Genomic DNA, 13,530 nt, shown 5'->3' with positions numbered 1-13,530 from the left:
ATCAGTTGACAATCGTATGGGTACTCCCTTGTAGGTAACTAACTGCTTTTCTCTTGCTGCTTTTAAGATTTTCTCTTTGTCTTTTGCCCTTGCCATTTTAATTATGATGTGTCTTGGTGTGGTCCTCTTTGGATTCCTCTTATTTGGGGTTCTCTGTGCTTCCTGGACTTGCAAGTCTATTTCTTTCACCAGGTGGGGGAAGTTTTCTGTCATTATTTCTTCTAATAGGTTTTCAATATCTTGCTCTCTCTCTTCTTCTGGCACCCCCATAATTCTGATGTTGGTACACTTGAAGTTGTCCCAGAGGCTCCTTACACTGTCTTCATATTTTTGGATTTTTTCTTTCCTTTTTGCTCTTCCGGTTGGGTATTTTTTGCTTCCTCATACTTCAAATCTTTGACTTGATTCTTGGGATCCTCTGGTCTACTGTTGAATCTCTGTATATTATTCTTTATTTCAGTCAGTGTACGCTTAATTTCTGACTGGTCCTTTTCCATTTTTTTTGCATTCTCACTAAGATCCTTGAAGGTCTCACTAAGTTCCTTGAAGGTTTCTAGAAGATTCTTGAGTAACCTTATAACTGTGGTTTTGAGCTCTATATCCAGTATTTTGCTTTTATCCATTTCTTTCATTTATGACATGTTTTTTTGCCTCTGCATTTTGGCTGCTTCCCTGGGTTTGTTTCTATGTATTGGGTAGCTGCTAAGTCTCCTTGAGTTGATAGAGTGGCCTTATGTGGTAGGTGAGTGTCCTATAGGGCCCAGTGGCTCATCCTCCCCAGTCACCTGAGGTGGACACTCTTGGTGCATCCCTTTGTGGGCTGAGTGCAAAGTCTTGTTGTAGTTGAGCCTTGATTGCTGTTGGTATCACTGGGAGGTATTGACCTCCAGGCCAATTGGCTGTGAAGTCCAGCGGTGTCTACAATGGAAGAGCTGCTGTGCAGGAGACACCCTTATGGGGCAGGACTTGCTTCAGTGGGGCTTTGGTGCTCGCTGAGTCTGCCCTTTGAGTGTGTCACTTATAGATGTGAAGAGTTGTAATCCGGTGTGGTCTCACAGTGACCACTGGGTACACTGGCTCTTGGATCTCCAAGGAGGTGCAAAGTCAGCCACTGCCTGGGGCCACCCAGCAGGAGCTACAGAGACATCTGCAGATTCCTCCTTTTTGTACGGGTTTTGAAGTGCCCAGACAAGGCCCAGCTGTGTAGCAAGGCAGGCTGCTGCTGCCGGATTGATTGTTTTGGGGCTCCCTGACCCAGCTGCCGCCTGTTTGACAGATTTTAGGCTGAGAAAGGACAGGCCATTCATATGCAAAAGCCGCTGCGCACAGCTTGGGTGGGGTTGTAAATTGGGTGGGGCGAGGTCTCAGGGAATCACCAGGGCGGAGCAAATAGCAATGACTGCCAGTCAACCCTGCACCAGAGAGGTCCCAGTGCAGGAACAATGATCGCTGCGAGCACCTCCGTCTGAAAAAAATCTGCCCTCCCATTCCTGTCCCGATGCTAGACAGTCCAGTTTCTCACAGTATGTATCTGGGTCCAACGAGTCTCGCCCGGAACTGGAGTTCAGAGCAAGCAGGAGCTTGTATCTCCCTCCCGATTAAAAAAGCACACCGGGGTGCTAGCCCGTTCCGTGCCTCTGCACCTCCTACCAGTCTCAATGCACTTTCTTCTTTACTTCTCTAGTTGTAGAACTTCCACTCAGCCAGCTTTCCTGCGGTTCTGGATGATAGTTGTTCTGTCTTTTAGTTGTAATTTTGATGTGGTTGTGAGAGGCAGCAAGTACAGGTGTTTACCTATGCCGCCATCTTGGTTCCCAAATGATTCTTTTCCCACTGATTTGAAAAGTGTTTATGTTAGTATCCTGGGTGAGTTCTATGATGTTTTAATTACTGTAACTTTATGGACAACTGCTTTTCGTAGTCTTTAAAATTGTTTCTTAGCTACTTTCACATGTCCTTGCTTTTCAATTTTTAAAATATTCTCATGGATTTTGATTGGAATTGCCTTAAAGTGATGGATTAATCTAGGGAGAGTTGATGTCTGTCGGTCCTGGAGCCGTCGAGTGCTGCTTTTCTCCGAGTACCGGTGGTGGTCTTCGGTAGGGCGGTGCCGCTTTCCGTGTGTAGCTATCACACACATTACATTTGTTCCCGGATGCACCCTGCTCCGCACTCAGCATCTCAGATTGGAATGCACCTGGCATTGGTGGGTAGGAAGCATTGCGCCACAATTGGGAGCATTTTTTCTTTCTTGGTTTACAGGATCATGATGCGTCCTACACTCAGTAGGCGTCTTGAGGTCTATAAAATGTGGTATTAATTTAAGAGCATCGGAACCTGTTTTTACACAGGTCTAACCATTTAAAATAGGCTTTTTCTAATTAAATAAATAATAGATACGAATTGATGTTTCCTTCTAATGTCTCTCTCACGTGAGGCCCTGTGTGTTTATAATTGCAGGACACTTGTCTCCCACGGAAACGGACGGCGACATGCTGGGCTACGACCTGTACAGCAGCGCCCTGGCGGACATCCTCAGCGAGCCGACCATGCAGCCGCCCATCTGCGTGGGGCTGTACGCGCAGTGGGGCAGCGGCAAGTCCTTCCTCCTCAGGAAGCTGGAGGGTCAGTGCGTGCTCGCCAAGTCTGTACACAGCGAGGCTTTCGCTGGGGGTTTCCGTTTTGCGAAGAAAAGAAAAATAGAGTTTTATGTGTGGGTACATGTGCAGTTTGGTAGAAAGAATGAGTTATTTAGGCTCATTTGGGCTCAACACACCTTTAAGAACTGTGATCCTCAAATGTGGTTGGCAGGAGAGGGGTGAGGAGGAGTTTCAGAGAGGAGTGAATGGAGGTGTTTCTAGTGAAGACACACAGCAAAGTATGAGTGGTTTTCCGTTTACGTACGGAAACAACACCTTGTTGCTTGAATAATACAAACCACAAAAAACAAACACAACAACACCGTGGCCGAGGAAGTGCCTGGCGGATTTGTGCGTCTTCCATAGAAAGCAGGAGAGGGGACCGGGCGGGTGCCTGGGAATGGGATTCTTATGTTGATCCAAAGAGAACGTCGGTTAAGTGGCTAAGTAGCAACATTTTATCTAGGGACTTAGTAAGTGCCCAATAAATGTTTATATTCAAACTAGAGGCCCGGTGCACAAAATTCGTGCATGGGTGGGATCCCTAGGCCTGGCCGGCGATCAGGGCCAATCAGGTTCCCCGCCTCCCTCCTTCCTCCTCCACCCACGTCCGCCACCACCCACTCCTGGTGGTTCCCTGTCCCAGCCTGAGGCCCAGCCCTGATTGGTCGATTGGGGCCTGCTGGCCGGGGGGAGGGACTGGGAGGTTGGCTGCCGGCCCTGAGGAAGGAGCCGGTCATTGGTCCCCTTGGAAAAGGGGATGTGTCTGCTGCCACCCACCCCCGGTTCCCCATCCCAGCCTGGGGGCCCGGCTGTGGGGAAGGACCGGAAGGTTGACCTGCAGGCCCTATCGGTGATCAGGGCCTGCAGGCTGGGGGCATCTCCTGTGTTGAGCATCTGCCCCCTGGTGGTCAGTGCGCGTCATAGCGACCGGTCGTCCAGTCGTTCCGTCACAGCGGTCGCTCAGGCTTTTATAGACGTAGATGTGAAGTTAGGAGTTGGTTCCTAAAGCAGGAATCAAGCTTTCTGCTCACTCTCTCCCAGATGAAATGAAGACCTTCGCGGGGCAGCAGATCGAGCCTCTCTTCCAGTTCTCGTGGCTGGTTGTGTTCCTGACGCTGCTGCTCTGCGGGGGCCTGGGCCTGCTGTTCGCCTTCACGGTCGACCTAACCCTCGGAGTAGCCGTGTCGCTGAGCTGCCTGGCTCTCCTGTACATATTCTTCAGTAAGTCTTCGCTGCTGACGTTTTCACAGATGTGGAGAATGGCAAGACTCACTGATGTACCTAAAACATCGTCTGTACCTATCCCTTACAACCTTTCAGTGATTTTCATAAATGACGTAGAAAATGCATCTTTTTGCCATTTTGTAAGTTGGCTAGAGGGACATTGCCCACAGCCTGGCAGGGGGTGCTTTGGAAACCAGAGCTCTGCTTGTCGGCAGTGAAGCAGAACTCGAGTTTCCTGCACGTCCCCATGCGTGTGCTCATTAGCGCTTCGTGGTTAGCCTTGTTTAGAAAATACGTCTCCATAGTAGCACTGGCATGTTCTTGAGCATTTTCATCATGGTTGTAATTTTTTATTTTACATAAAAGCAAAGAAAAAAAAGTAAAATCCATGCCCTTGGGGTGTCTTCAGATGTAAGAAGGGAAACAGTGACAAACCCCATGTTACTTGCTTTGGGGTCTGAACAAGGCCCTGCTTCTGTGCAAGGCATTGTCTTGCTCACGTCATGTTTCAGCCTGTTAACGTTTGCTCGTGCCTCCCGTGTGTGGGGAGGCTCCGTGGAGGAGCCGGGGAGGTGGCAGGAAGTGGCAGGACCATGAAGAGCTGCGTGGACCTGCCGTCGGACTTGCTGTCTGACAGCTGGGAGAGGGGCTGCTGACATGGTGGTTTGGGGGGGAGAGGGGCTGCTGACGTGGTGGTTTGGGGGGGAGAGGGCTGCTGACGTGGTGGTTTGGGGGGGAGAGGGGCTGCTGACCGTGGTGGTTGGGTCATTACTTTAACCCTGTGTTTCAGCCGTCATTTACTTCGGTGGCCGGAGGGAAGGCGAGAGCTGGAACTGGGCCTGGGCGCTCAGCACCCGGCTGGCCAGGCACATTGGGTACCTGGAGCTGCTGCTCAAGCTGATGTTCGTGAACCCGCCCGAGCTGCCGGAGCAGACCACGAAGGCTCTGCCTGTGAGGTGAGGCGGTCCCTGCGACACTGACGGATACGACGAGGCGCTGTCCAGGTTGTAATGCGCCGTTTCTCAGGGCACGCTTCCGAAACGTGGGTCCCTTGAACTTTTTACACGAGAAGTAAAACCAACCACCTGCCCCGGTCAAGGACACGGGGAACACGCCATGTCCATCTCCTCAGTGCACACCCGAGGGTCAGAGCACCTGCCCGTGAGGAAACCTGTTGAACTTTGATTTGCCAGATTTCATTTGTGTGCCCCCTTCTCCCGTGATGCCTGCCGTCCGTGGGACACGGGGCTGGGCCGGGCCTCCTGTGCTGGCCGTGACCTGGGGGCTCGCTGTGCTCCGCTGCTCCGTCCGCACCGTGGGCACGTGCTTCCCTGCCTGTCTGCCTTGTTAGTAATGTCACGTGGGAAGCGTCTGGGGAGACAGTGCAGGAGGGTGAGGACAGGTGTGAGGGCACAGGTGTGAGGGGGCACAGGTGTGAGGGGGCACAGGTGCGAGGGGGCACAGGTGTGAGAGGGCACAGGTGTGAGGGGGCACAGGTGTGAGAGGGCACAGGTGTGAGGGGGCACAGGTGTGAGAGGGCACAGGTGTGAGAGGGCACAGGTGGGAGAGGGCACAGGTGCAAGAGGGCACAGGTGTGAGGGGGCACAGGTGCGAGAGGGCACAGGTGTGAGGGGGCACAGGTGTGAGGGCACAGGTGCGAGGAGGCACAGGTGTGAGAGGGCACAGGTGCAAGAGGGCACAGGTGGGAGGGGGTGCAGGTGTGAGAGGGCACAGGTGTGAGGGGGCACAGGTGTGAGGGCACAGGTGCGAGGAGGCACAGGTGTGAGAGGGCACAGGTGCAAGAGGGCACAGGTGGGAGGGGGTGCAGGTGTGAGAGGGCACAGGCACGGGGCGGGGCTGCGGGGAAGCAATGGAAACAGCTGAAGCAGGAGGAAGTCAATGGAAATGAGCAAGAGAATTCAGTATGCACTGAAGGGAGGAGTCAGTGATTGTGAGATAACATATGTGCAGTTGTAGGTGCACACAAATAGGCCAAACCACATCCACTATCGTGGCTGTAATATAAGAGAAAGGAAGACATAAGCCACAGGTAAGCGGTTAGGTATCAAGAAAAAGATGTAAAATAAGTCGAAAAGGAAACTTAGAGAGGAGAATAAAGTAATTGGGGGAAATACTTTTACAGGAAAGGAAACATTTTAAACTGACAAGATGGTGTTATTTTAAAAGTTAGATCACGTCACACAGCCTCAGCGGAGAGCAGTGTGTGGTGCGGTGCGGTGGGACCCAGACTGCGTGGCAGCGGGCTTGTCTGCTGACAGAGGAGAGTTCATTCGGGGGAGGGGCAGGGGGGATAGCGCAGACAGACTGTTCACCCAGGGAATTAAAATGTAAGCAATTCCCTTTTCTCAAAGAGCAACTCGAATAGAATATGTTATGACTTGTTTTTAAATCTCTGGTCGAGGTTTAAGCTATAAATGAGACGTTCTAAAGCCTGAGTTTTAAATGGCATTAAATTCTCAATGACCAGGACGTTTCCTCTGGCTCTGATCTCTCGGTTGGTGCTTAGGAACCTTCCCGAAGTGCCGCTCTGCATCCTGATGTGGTGCCGCCTTCTCGTCGCCCGGGAGGCCTGCCGCGCGCGGGGCGGCCCTTGCTGGGCTCTCGCGGCCTGTCCTCTGCCTTCCGTCAGAACTGCTGCTTGTGACTTGGCTGCGCTTGGCTTTTTCAGTTGTCTTCCACAGAAAAGCGTGAGATGCTAGAAGTGGAAGATCCCAAATTTCAGGTTCTTTCCCTCCTCAGAATGTATAGACAGCCTCCTGAGAGAGACGTGAAGACAGTTCAGGGCGCTGACACAGGCCACGTGCGCGCAGGGGCCTCGTGGAGACCTGAGGCCCGTTTTCCTTCCCGCGCAGGTTCCTGTTCACGGATTACAACCGCCTGTCCAGCGTCGGCGGGGAGACGTCGATGGCGGAGATGATCGCCACCCTCTCGGACGCTTGCGAGAGGGAGTTCGGCTTCTTGGCCACCAGGCTCTTCCGAGTGTTCAAGACGGAGGACGCGCAGGGTAGGCCTGCTCCCTGCCCCTGGTGCTGCTTGGTGTGAGGCCCGGACGCGAGGAGCGGGAAGCCGACATCAGGCCCGTCACGGTGCCCTGTGCCGAGCAGGATGTGTGGGTCTTGGCGTGAAGGCCATCAGACCGTCGCTGTCTTGCAGGTAAGAGGAAGTGGAAGAAGACGTGCTGCCTCCCGTCCTTCGTCATCTTCCTGTTCGTGCTGGGCTGCGTGGTGGCGGGAGTCACGCTCCTGGCCATCTTCCGAGTGGACCCGAAGCACCTGACGGTGAACGCCGTCCTCATCGCCATCGCGGCCGTCGTGGGGCTGGCCTTGGTGCTGAACTGCCGCACCTGGTGGCAGGTGCTCGACTCGCTGCTCAACTCCCAGCGGAAGCGCCTCCACAGCGCCGCCTCCCGGCTGCACAAGCTGAAGAGCGAGGGCTTCATGAAGGTGCTCGGGGCGGGAGGACGGCCAATGCGGGGCGCCCGGGCCCTGCCCTCGGGCTGTGGGGCGCGTGCTCTCAGGCGCAGCGCGGCGGTGGCTTCGGTTTCCGCCCAGATTTCTCCTGTGAAGTGCATGTTGATGTGGGCAGTTGTAACAAGCATGGCTTTATAAAACAGACTTTGATAGGAGACGCAAAGGAGCGGGCGGATGGGTCCCTTCACGGGTAGTGCCTCCTAGTGGCGTGGTCCTCTGGGCTGTGGGCAAGCAGCCTGGGCCGGCAGAGCAGGGACTGAGGACAACGTCCTGATAAACGGCCACGTCCCGTCAGGAGCCGCTGGGGTTGGGTCACTTAGGTTTTCATTCAGGTCCCAGCCTCGCGACCTGCGGAGAACGTGATCTGGGAAGAAGTCACTCAGCCCGATTTAATCCTTTCTCAAAGGCTGTGACGGGCCCGCCCTGTGCGGGAGCTGCTGTCGGTGTGAACCCTGGCCCTGATGGAGCCCCACTCCGGGGCCGGGGGACCGAGCCGGCAGGGAGGCCGGCTGTGTCCTCCGTTGGGGGCTTCTGCGAGGCGCTCAGGACGCGCCGCCCTCAGCGCACCTGTCTGTCTCGTGCAGGTTCTCAAGTGCGAGGTGGAGCTGATGGCCAGGATGGCCAAGGCCATCGACAGCTTCACGCAGAACCAGACCCGGCTGGTGGTCATCATCGACGGGCTGGACGCCTGCGAGCAGGACAAAGTGCTGCAGATGCTGGACACGGTGCGCCGCCGGCCGCGGGCCCGCACGGCAGGGGGCTGGCTGCGGGCACAGCTCACGGGGCGTTTGAAATGCACTTTTCTTTTGTAAAAATAACCGTCTTTATGCAGAAACAGCGCGAGTGAACATTCATAGACAGGTGTAGATGACGGGAACGTGCTGGTGGAGTGAGAGAAAGGGAGTGGAGGCTCGTGGTCCCGCGGGGCCCAGCGTCTGCGGGCGGCGGGGAGGCGGAGAGAAGCAGGCGCGCAGTTCGCCGTGTTTGTTGAAGTCGCACATCCGCGCCTCTCCGTGAGGTGTGTGCTGAGCAACAGCGTGTGACGGCAGCGACCAGGTGCCCGTGCCTCTCGCACGTTCCCGAGCGCCTCCCGCGTGCCGAGCCCACCTCGCCTCCCGGCCGCAGTGTCCCCGGCGGGACGGAGCAGTTGTTTCCTCGGGGCGTCACTGCCGGATGGCGGAAAGCCAGATGGAGACGTCTGTAACAGCTGCGTTCAGATAGAATAACGCTTTGATGAAAAACAGTTTTTTGTGTGTCTGTTGTGTTTTTTTAAAAATTTTTTAATTGATTTCAGAAGGAAGGGAGAGGGAGAGAGAGGGAAACATCAGTGAGGAGAGAGAATCACCGATCGGCTGCCTCCTGCACGCCCCCTACTGGGGTTTGAGCTGCAACCCGGGCCTGTGCCCTTGACCGGAATCAAACCCAGGACCTTTCAGTCTGCAGGCCGATGCTCTATCCACTGAGCCAAACCGGCTAGGGCTGAAAACAGTTTTAAAAAATACCTAGTCACCAAAGGGTAACACGGATTTGGGAGCGAGTGTCTGTGGCGTTGGGTGATTTAAAGTTTGTACCGCGAATGCACGTTTCTCCTCCCGCAGGTCCGAGTGCTGTTTTCCAAAGGGCCGTTCATCGCCATCTTTGCGAGCGACCCGCACATCATCATCAAGGCCATCAACCAGAACCTCAACAGCGTGCTGCGCGACTCCAACATCAACGGCCACGACTACATGCGCAACATCGTGCACCTGCCCGTGTTCCTCAACAGCCGGGGGCTGAGCAGCGCCAAGAAGTACCTCGTCACTTCCACCACCAACGGGGACGTCCCTTGCCCGGACGCCGCAGGTGCAGGCCAGCCCCGGGCGTGGGCGCAGTCCTGTGTGTGCGGCTCGCCTTCACCTGGCAGGGCGTGTGGGCGCGTGGGCGCAGTCCTGTGTGTGCGGCTCGCCTTCACCTGGCAGGGCATGTGGGCGCGTGGGCGCAGTCCTGTGTGTGCGGCTCGCCTTCACCTGGCAGGGCGTGTGGGCGCATGGGCGCAGTCCTGTGTGTGCGGCTCGCCTTCACCTGGCAGGGCGTGTGGGCATGGGCGCAGTCCTGTGTGTGTAGCTTGCCTTCACCTGGCAGGACGTGTGGGCGCGTGGGCGCAGTCCTGTGTGTGCGGCTCGCCTTCACCTGGCCGGGCGTGTAGCCATGGGCACAGTCCTGTGTGTGCGGCTCGCCTTCACCTGGCAGGGCGTGTGGGCGTGTGGGCGCAGCCCTGTGTGTGCGGCTCGCCTTCACCTTGAGGGCTGCGGCGGGCCGCTTCCCGTTAGCTGTCCCGCAGCGGAACGCTGTGCTAACGGTGCTCTCGGTGATTCCCTAGGGACACAGGACGACGCCGACAGAAGAGTCTCCCAGATCAGCCTTGGAGACATGGCCAAGCTTGGCAGCAAGACAGCCCTCAATAGGCGGGTAAGACGCCGTCTCTGAGCCCCGCGCTGTGTGGCTGTTCCTCAAACCAAACTAAGCTGGTGGCACGGAACCGTCCTCTGGAAACAGGGCACCAAGCTCGGCCACTGCGTTTATCACTAGGTGCCTTCCGCGCCAGCGGCTTTGAGGGCATGTCTGCCTACAGCCTAGTGACTAGCGCAGGAGTCCCTGTCCCTCCCAGCCGGTCCTCAGCCGCACGCCGCCCAGACCCGGACCCGGAGCCCGACAGCGTCGCCCAGTGCTGAGCTCGGGCCGTTCCAGGTGCCCGTGGCACCACAGCTGTGAGGGGGGCCTTCCCCTCCCGGGGTGCTGTGCCCACCGTGGGTCTCTCCCGACCCTGTGGTTCCCCTGTCCTGCCCACTCCGAGCCTCTTCGTGTGGAGCAGGGAGCGCTACAGGACTGAGCGGGCATGCAGGCCGCCGTGGCCGCCGAGCGTGAGCATGGCTAGGTTGGGCTGGCGCTGGTTGGCACTGTTTCATGTGTTTTTGTTTGGCTTTAAGTTTGTTACCATTAAACTTGGATATTGGGCATTTAAACATGTCTTCAGTGACATGTTGACATTCTGATTTTATGCCTCTACCCTGTGCAAATGTGCTAATTAGTGTGATGAGTGACAGTTGATGATGCTAAGTGAAGAGCAGGGTCTGACCTCCTGTGCTGAATGTCTGCCTGGGGAATGCGGAACCCGTAAAGCCCAGCAAGGGGTTATGGCCTCATTATTTCAGAGTTCCTGTCAATCCTGCGCTCCTGCCCGAGTCCGAGTCCAGTTCTCGGTGGAGTTCTGCTCACGTGTGAGCTCCGAGGCACCGAGCTCGCTCGGCTGCTCAGCTAGGAAGCTTGTTCCCTCTCAGCCGCGCCAGGGCCTGGGACGGGCTGCTGCCGTGTTCAGGGCCTGGGACGGGCTGCTGCCGTGTTCAGGGCCTGGGACGGCCGCTGCTGCCGTGTTCAGGGCCTGGGACGGGCTGCTGCCGTGTTCAGGGCCTGGGACGGCTGCTGCCGTGTTCAGGGCCTGGGACGGGCTGCTGCCGTGTTCAGGGCCTGGGACGGCCGCTGCTGCCGTGTTCAGGGCCTGGGACGGGCTGCTGCCGTGTTCAGGGCCTGGGACGGCCGCTGCTGCCGTGTTCAGGGCCTGGGACGGCGGCTGCTGCCGTGTTCTTTCTAACGGCCTGAGCCCTGCCTCGGAGTCATGTGGCTCTTGCTGGTGCGATCCCTCCCTTGGCCTGCAGGGTTAGGTTTGTCGCTGTTGAGTCGTAAGCCTGAGTGCGCCGGCGTGCCGCTCATTCTCGCGGTCTGTCCCTCAGGACACGTACCGCAGGAGGCAGATGCAGCGCACCATCACCCGGCAGATGTCCTTCGACCTGACGAAGCTGCTGGTGACGGAGGACTGGTTCAGTGACATCAGTCCTCAGACCATGCGGAGACTCCTCAACATCGTTTCCGTGACAGGTGACTTCTCTCTTACTGTCTCACGGGGACAAGCTCTCACGGTGACTGCGCAGCTCAGTCGCACAAACAAAGGGAGCCCTGTGCTGAGGGTGTGCATTGCGGAAGGCCAGTTGGGTTTGCATTGAGGGAGTTGAGGAAACCAAAGCGAGCTTGACAACAGAAAGCAGCCATCAGCTGTGCACTGTTATTTCAAAACGTGACATCGGAAAGAAACCTCTGATTTCGCCTCAGGTTTACCTGATGGAAGGTGCAGGCCCTGGCCCAGCGGCCAGACCCCTCTCCCAGGAGGAGCCCAGCCGCGGGGCTGCAGTGCGCGGGGCTGGGCAGACAGGCCAAGGGGGTGAGGCCGAGGGTGCAGGGAGAACGGGGGGGGGGTGGGTCATGTATAGCAGTTGCAGGGGAAGGGGGAATTCATTTGAGCCAGAACAACTGGGTATAAACTGGTAATGATCAAGTAAAACGGATCATGTTCAAAATTAAAAAGCAAAAATATCTGCGGTTCGGAATCCCAACAAAATCGGGGATAAAATGATGAGGCAGCAAAAGAAGGCATGAGCCTAGAAGTTTGAGGATTGCGGCTGCCCACCGGTAAGCTCTCCCCGTGCCGAATCCTGAGCAGGGCTCCCAGAGAGCCCCAGGTAGACGGGGTTAGGGGAAAGAGCGAGTCCTGTGGGCACGTTCTAGCCACCTGGTCGGCCATTCCCATGGGCACCTTAGCCCTAGAAATGAAAGTGGGGGCTCGCACACTCACCCATACGAGAGCGAGAGTGGACTCCAGGCCAGCAGCAGGCTCTTGGCACTGCTCGGAGGATGGGCCGTCGCAGGAGCAGCAGCCGCTCTGCGCGTGGTGTGAGCGGTGTCCGCTGTCTCTGACACACGGTTCTGAAAGACGGCTGCTGCGGGGGGTGGTCAGCGCAGCACCAGGGGAAATCACGTTACAATTAAACAGAATTGGGTGTAATTCTAGGAGCTTCCCATAGAGCTCTTTGGACTGCAGAAGCTATATATATATGTGTGTGTGTGTGTGTGTGTGTGTGTGTGTGTGTGTGTGTGTGTGTGTGTTTATATATACACACACACTAGAGGCCCTTGGCCTGGCCTGCGGGGATTGGGTCGAAACCAGCTCTCCGACATCCCCCGAGGGGTCCTGGATTGCACGAGGGCGGTTCTTGGATGACGCACCTGGAATCGGGCTCCCTCCTCTCTGGTTCCGGGTGCATCACCCGAGAACCACAGCTGCCAAGTCACCCCAGCTCTGCAGCTTCTGCGTTGAGCATCTGCCCCCTGGTGGTCAGTGCGCATCACAGCTACCGGTCGGACCGTCGGACGGTTGCTTAGGCTTTTATACATACAGATTTCCATTTAGTTAGTTTGAATATGTTGTGTAAAGTAAATGGCAAATTTTAAAGATTTGGGGATGTTAAATGATTTGTGACTATGCTCAGTGTTTTGCTTAGCATAACATCACACGTCTGTTAATTCACAAATGTTCTTGTGCTCCTTAAAGGGCGGCTGCTGAGAGCCAATCAGATTAGTTTTAACTGGGACCGCCTTGCCAGCTGGATCAACCTCACGGAGCAGTGGCCGTACCGCACGTCCTGGCTCATCCTGTACCTGGAGGAGACGGAAGGGATTCCGGATCAGATGACCCTGAAAACCATCTACGAAAGGTACGGAATCTCTCTAGGTTTAACTTGGTTTTACATTGAGTTGACTTTTCAGAAAAAAGTTAATGCATATAAAGCACAATGAATACAAGGTGCTGGCATTATGTATAAAATGTGTGCTTCCAAATTCAATGGATGATTCTCACTAATTCATTTACTTCAGGAGCTGTATTAGCACAAGTGTATATCCTATCATATGACATTTATAGCTTCCTTTTTTAGTGCAACCTAATGTGATAAAATGTGTGATGAACAGTCCTAGTGGCTTTACGTACTTATATCTATGAAATGCAGTGCCTAAGACATTATTATTGGTTTCCAGTTTATTTTTCATTCTAAGTGTCTTTATGGACTATTAAGGAGGTTACATTTTCCAAATCATTTTTACAAGTATTTCTCAGCTTTATATCTGAAGGGTTTTAGAAACTGTGAATACTGATTGGAGCAGATTCTTTGCATCCTACATAATAAAAGGCTAATATGCAAATGACCGAATGGTGGAATGACCGAACGGTGGAATGCATGCTGACCACCAGGGGGCAGACGCTCAACGCAGGAGCTGCCCCTGGTGGTCGGTGCGCTCCCACAGGGGGA

The 13,530-nt window shown here is 55.3% G+C and overlaps 1 protein-coding gene across 2 annotated transcripts in view; it reads left to right on the top strand.

Annotated features, from left to right (window-relative positions):
• The window catches only part of KIDINS220 (kinase D interacting substrate 220), a 56,993-nt gene that overhangs the window by 19,676 nt on the left and 23,787 nt on the right, over positions 1–13,530 (top strand). For both annotated transcript variants that reach the window (XM_079792071.1, XM_079792070.1), the window contains exons 13-22: positions 2,461–2,625; positions 3,684–3,863; positions 4,657–4,822; positions 6,740–6,891; positions 7,041–7,330; positions 7,942–8,082; positions 8,956–9,199; positions 9,717–9,805; positions 11,125–11,269; positions 12,777–12,939. In XM_079792071.1, coding sequence (XP_079648197.1) covers positions 2,461–2,625; positions 3,684–3,863; positions 4,657–4,822; positions 6,740–6,891; positions 7,041–7,330; positions 7,942–8,082; positions 8,956–9,199; positions 9,717–9,805; positions 11,125–11,269; positions 12,777–12,939 — 1,735 coding nt within the window. The remainder of the gene's footprint in view (positions 1–2,460; positions 2,626–3,683; positions 3,864–4,656; positions 4,823–6,739; positions 6,892–7,040; positions 7,331–7,941; positions 8,083–8,955; positions 9,200–9,716; positions 9,806–11,124; positions 11,270–12,776; positions 12,940–13,530) is intronic.

Source organism: Cnephaeus nilssonii, assembly GCF_951640355.1.
Source record: "Cnephaeus nilssonii genome assembly, chromosome: 15".
Classification (NCBI taxonomy): domain Eukaryota; kingdom Metazoa; phylum Chordata; class Mammalia; order Chiroptera; family Vespertilionidae; genus Cnephaeus; species Cnephaeus nilssonii.
The sequence above is the reverse complement of the archived record's forward strand: the minus strand, read 5'-3'. Positions and strand labels throughout refer to the sequence as shown.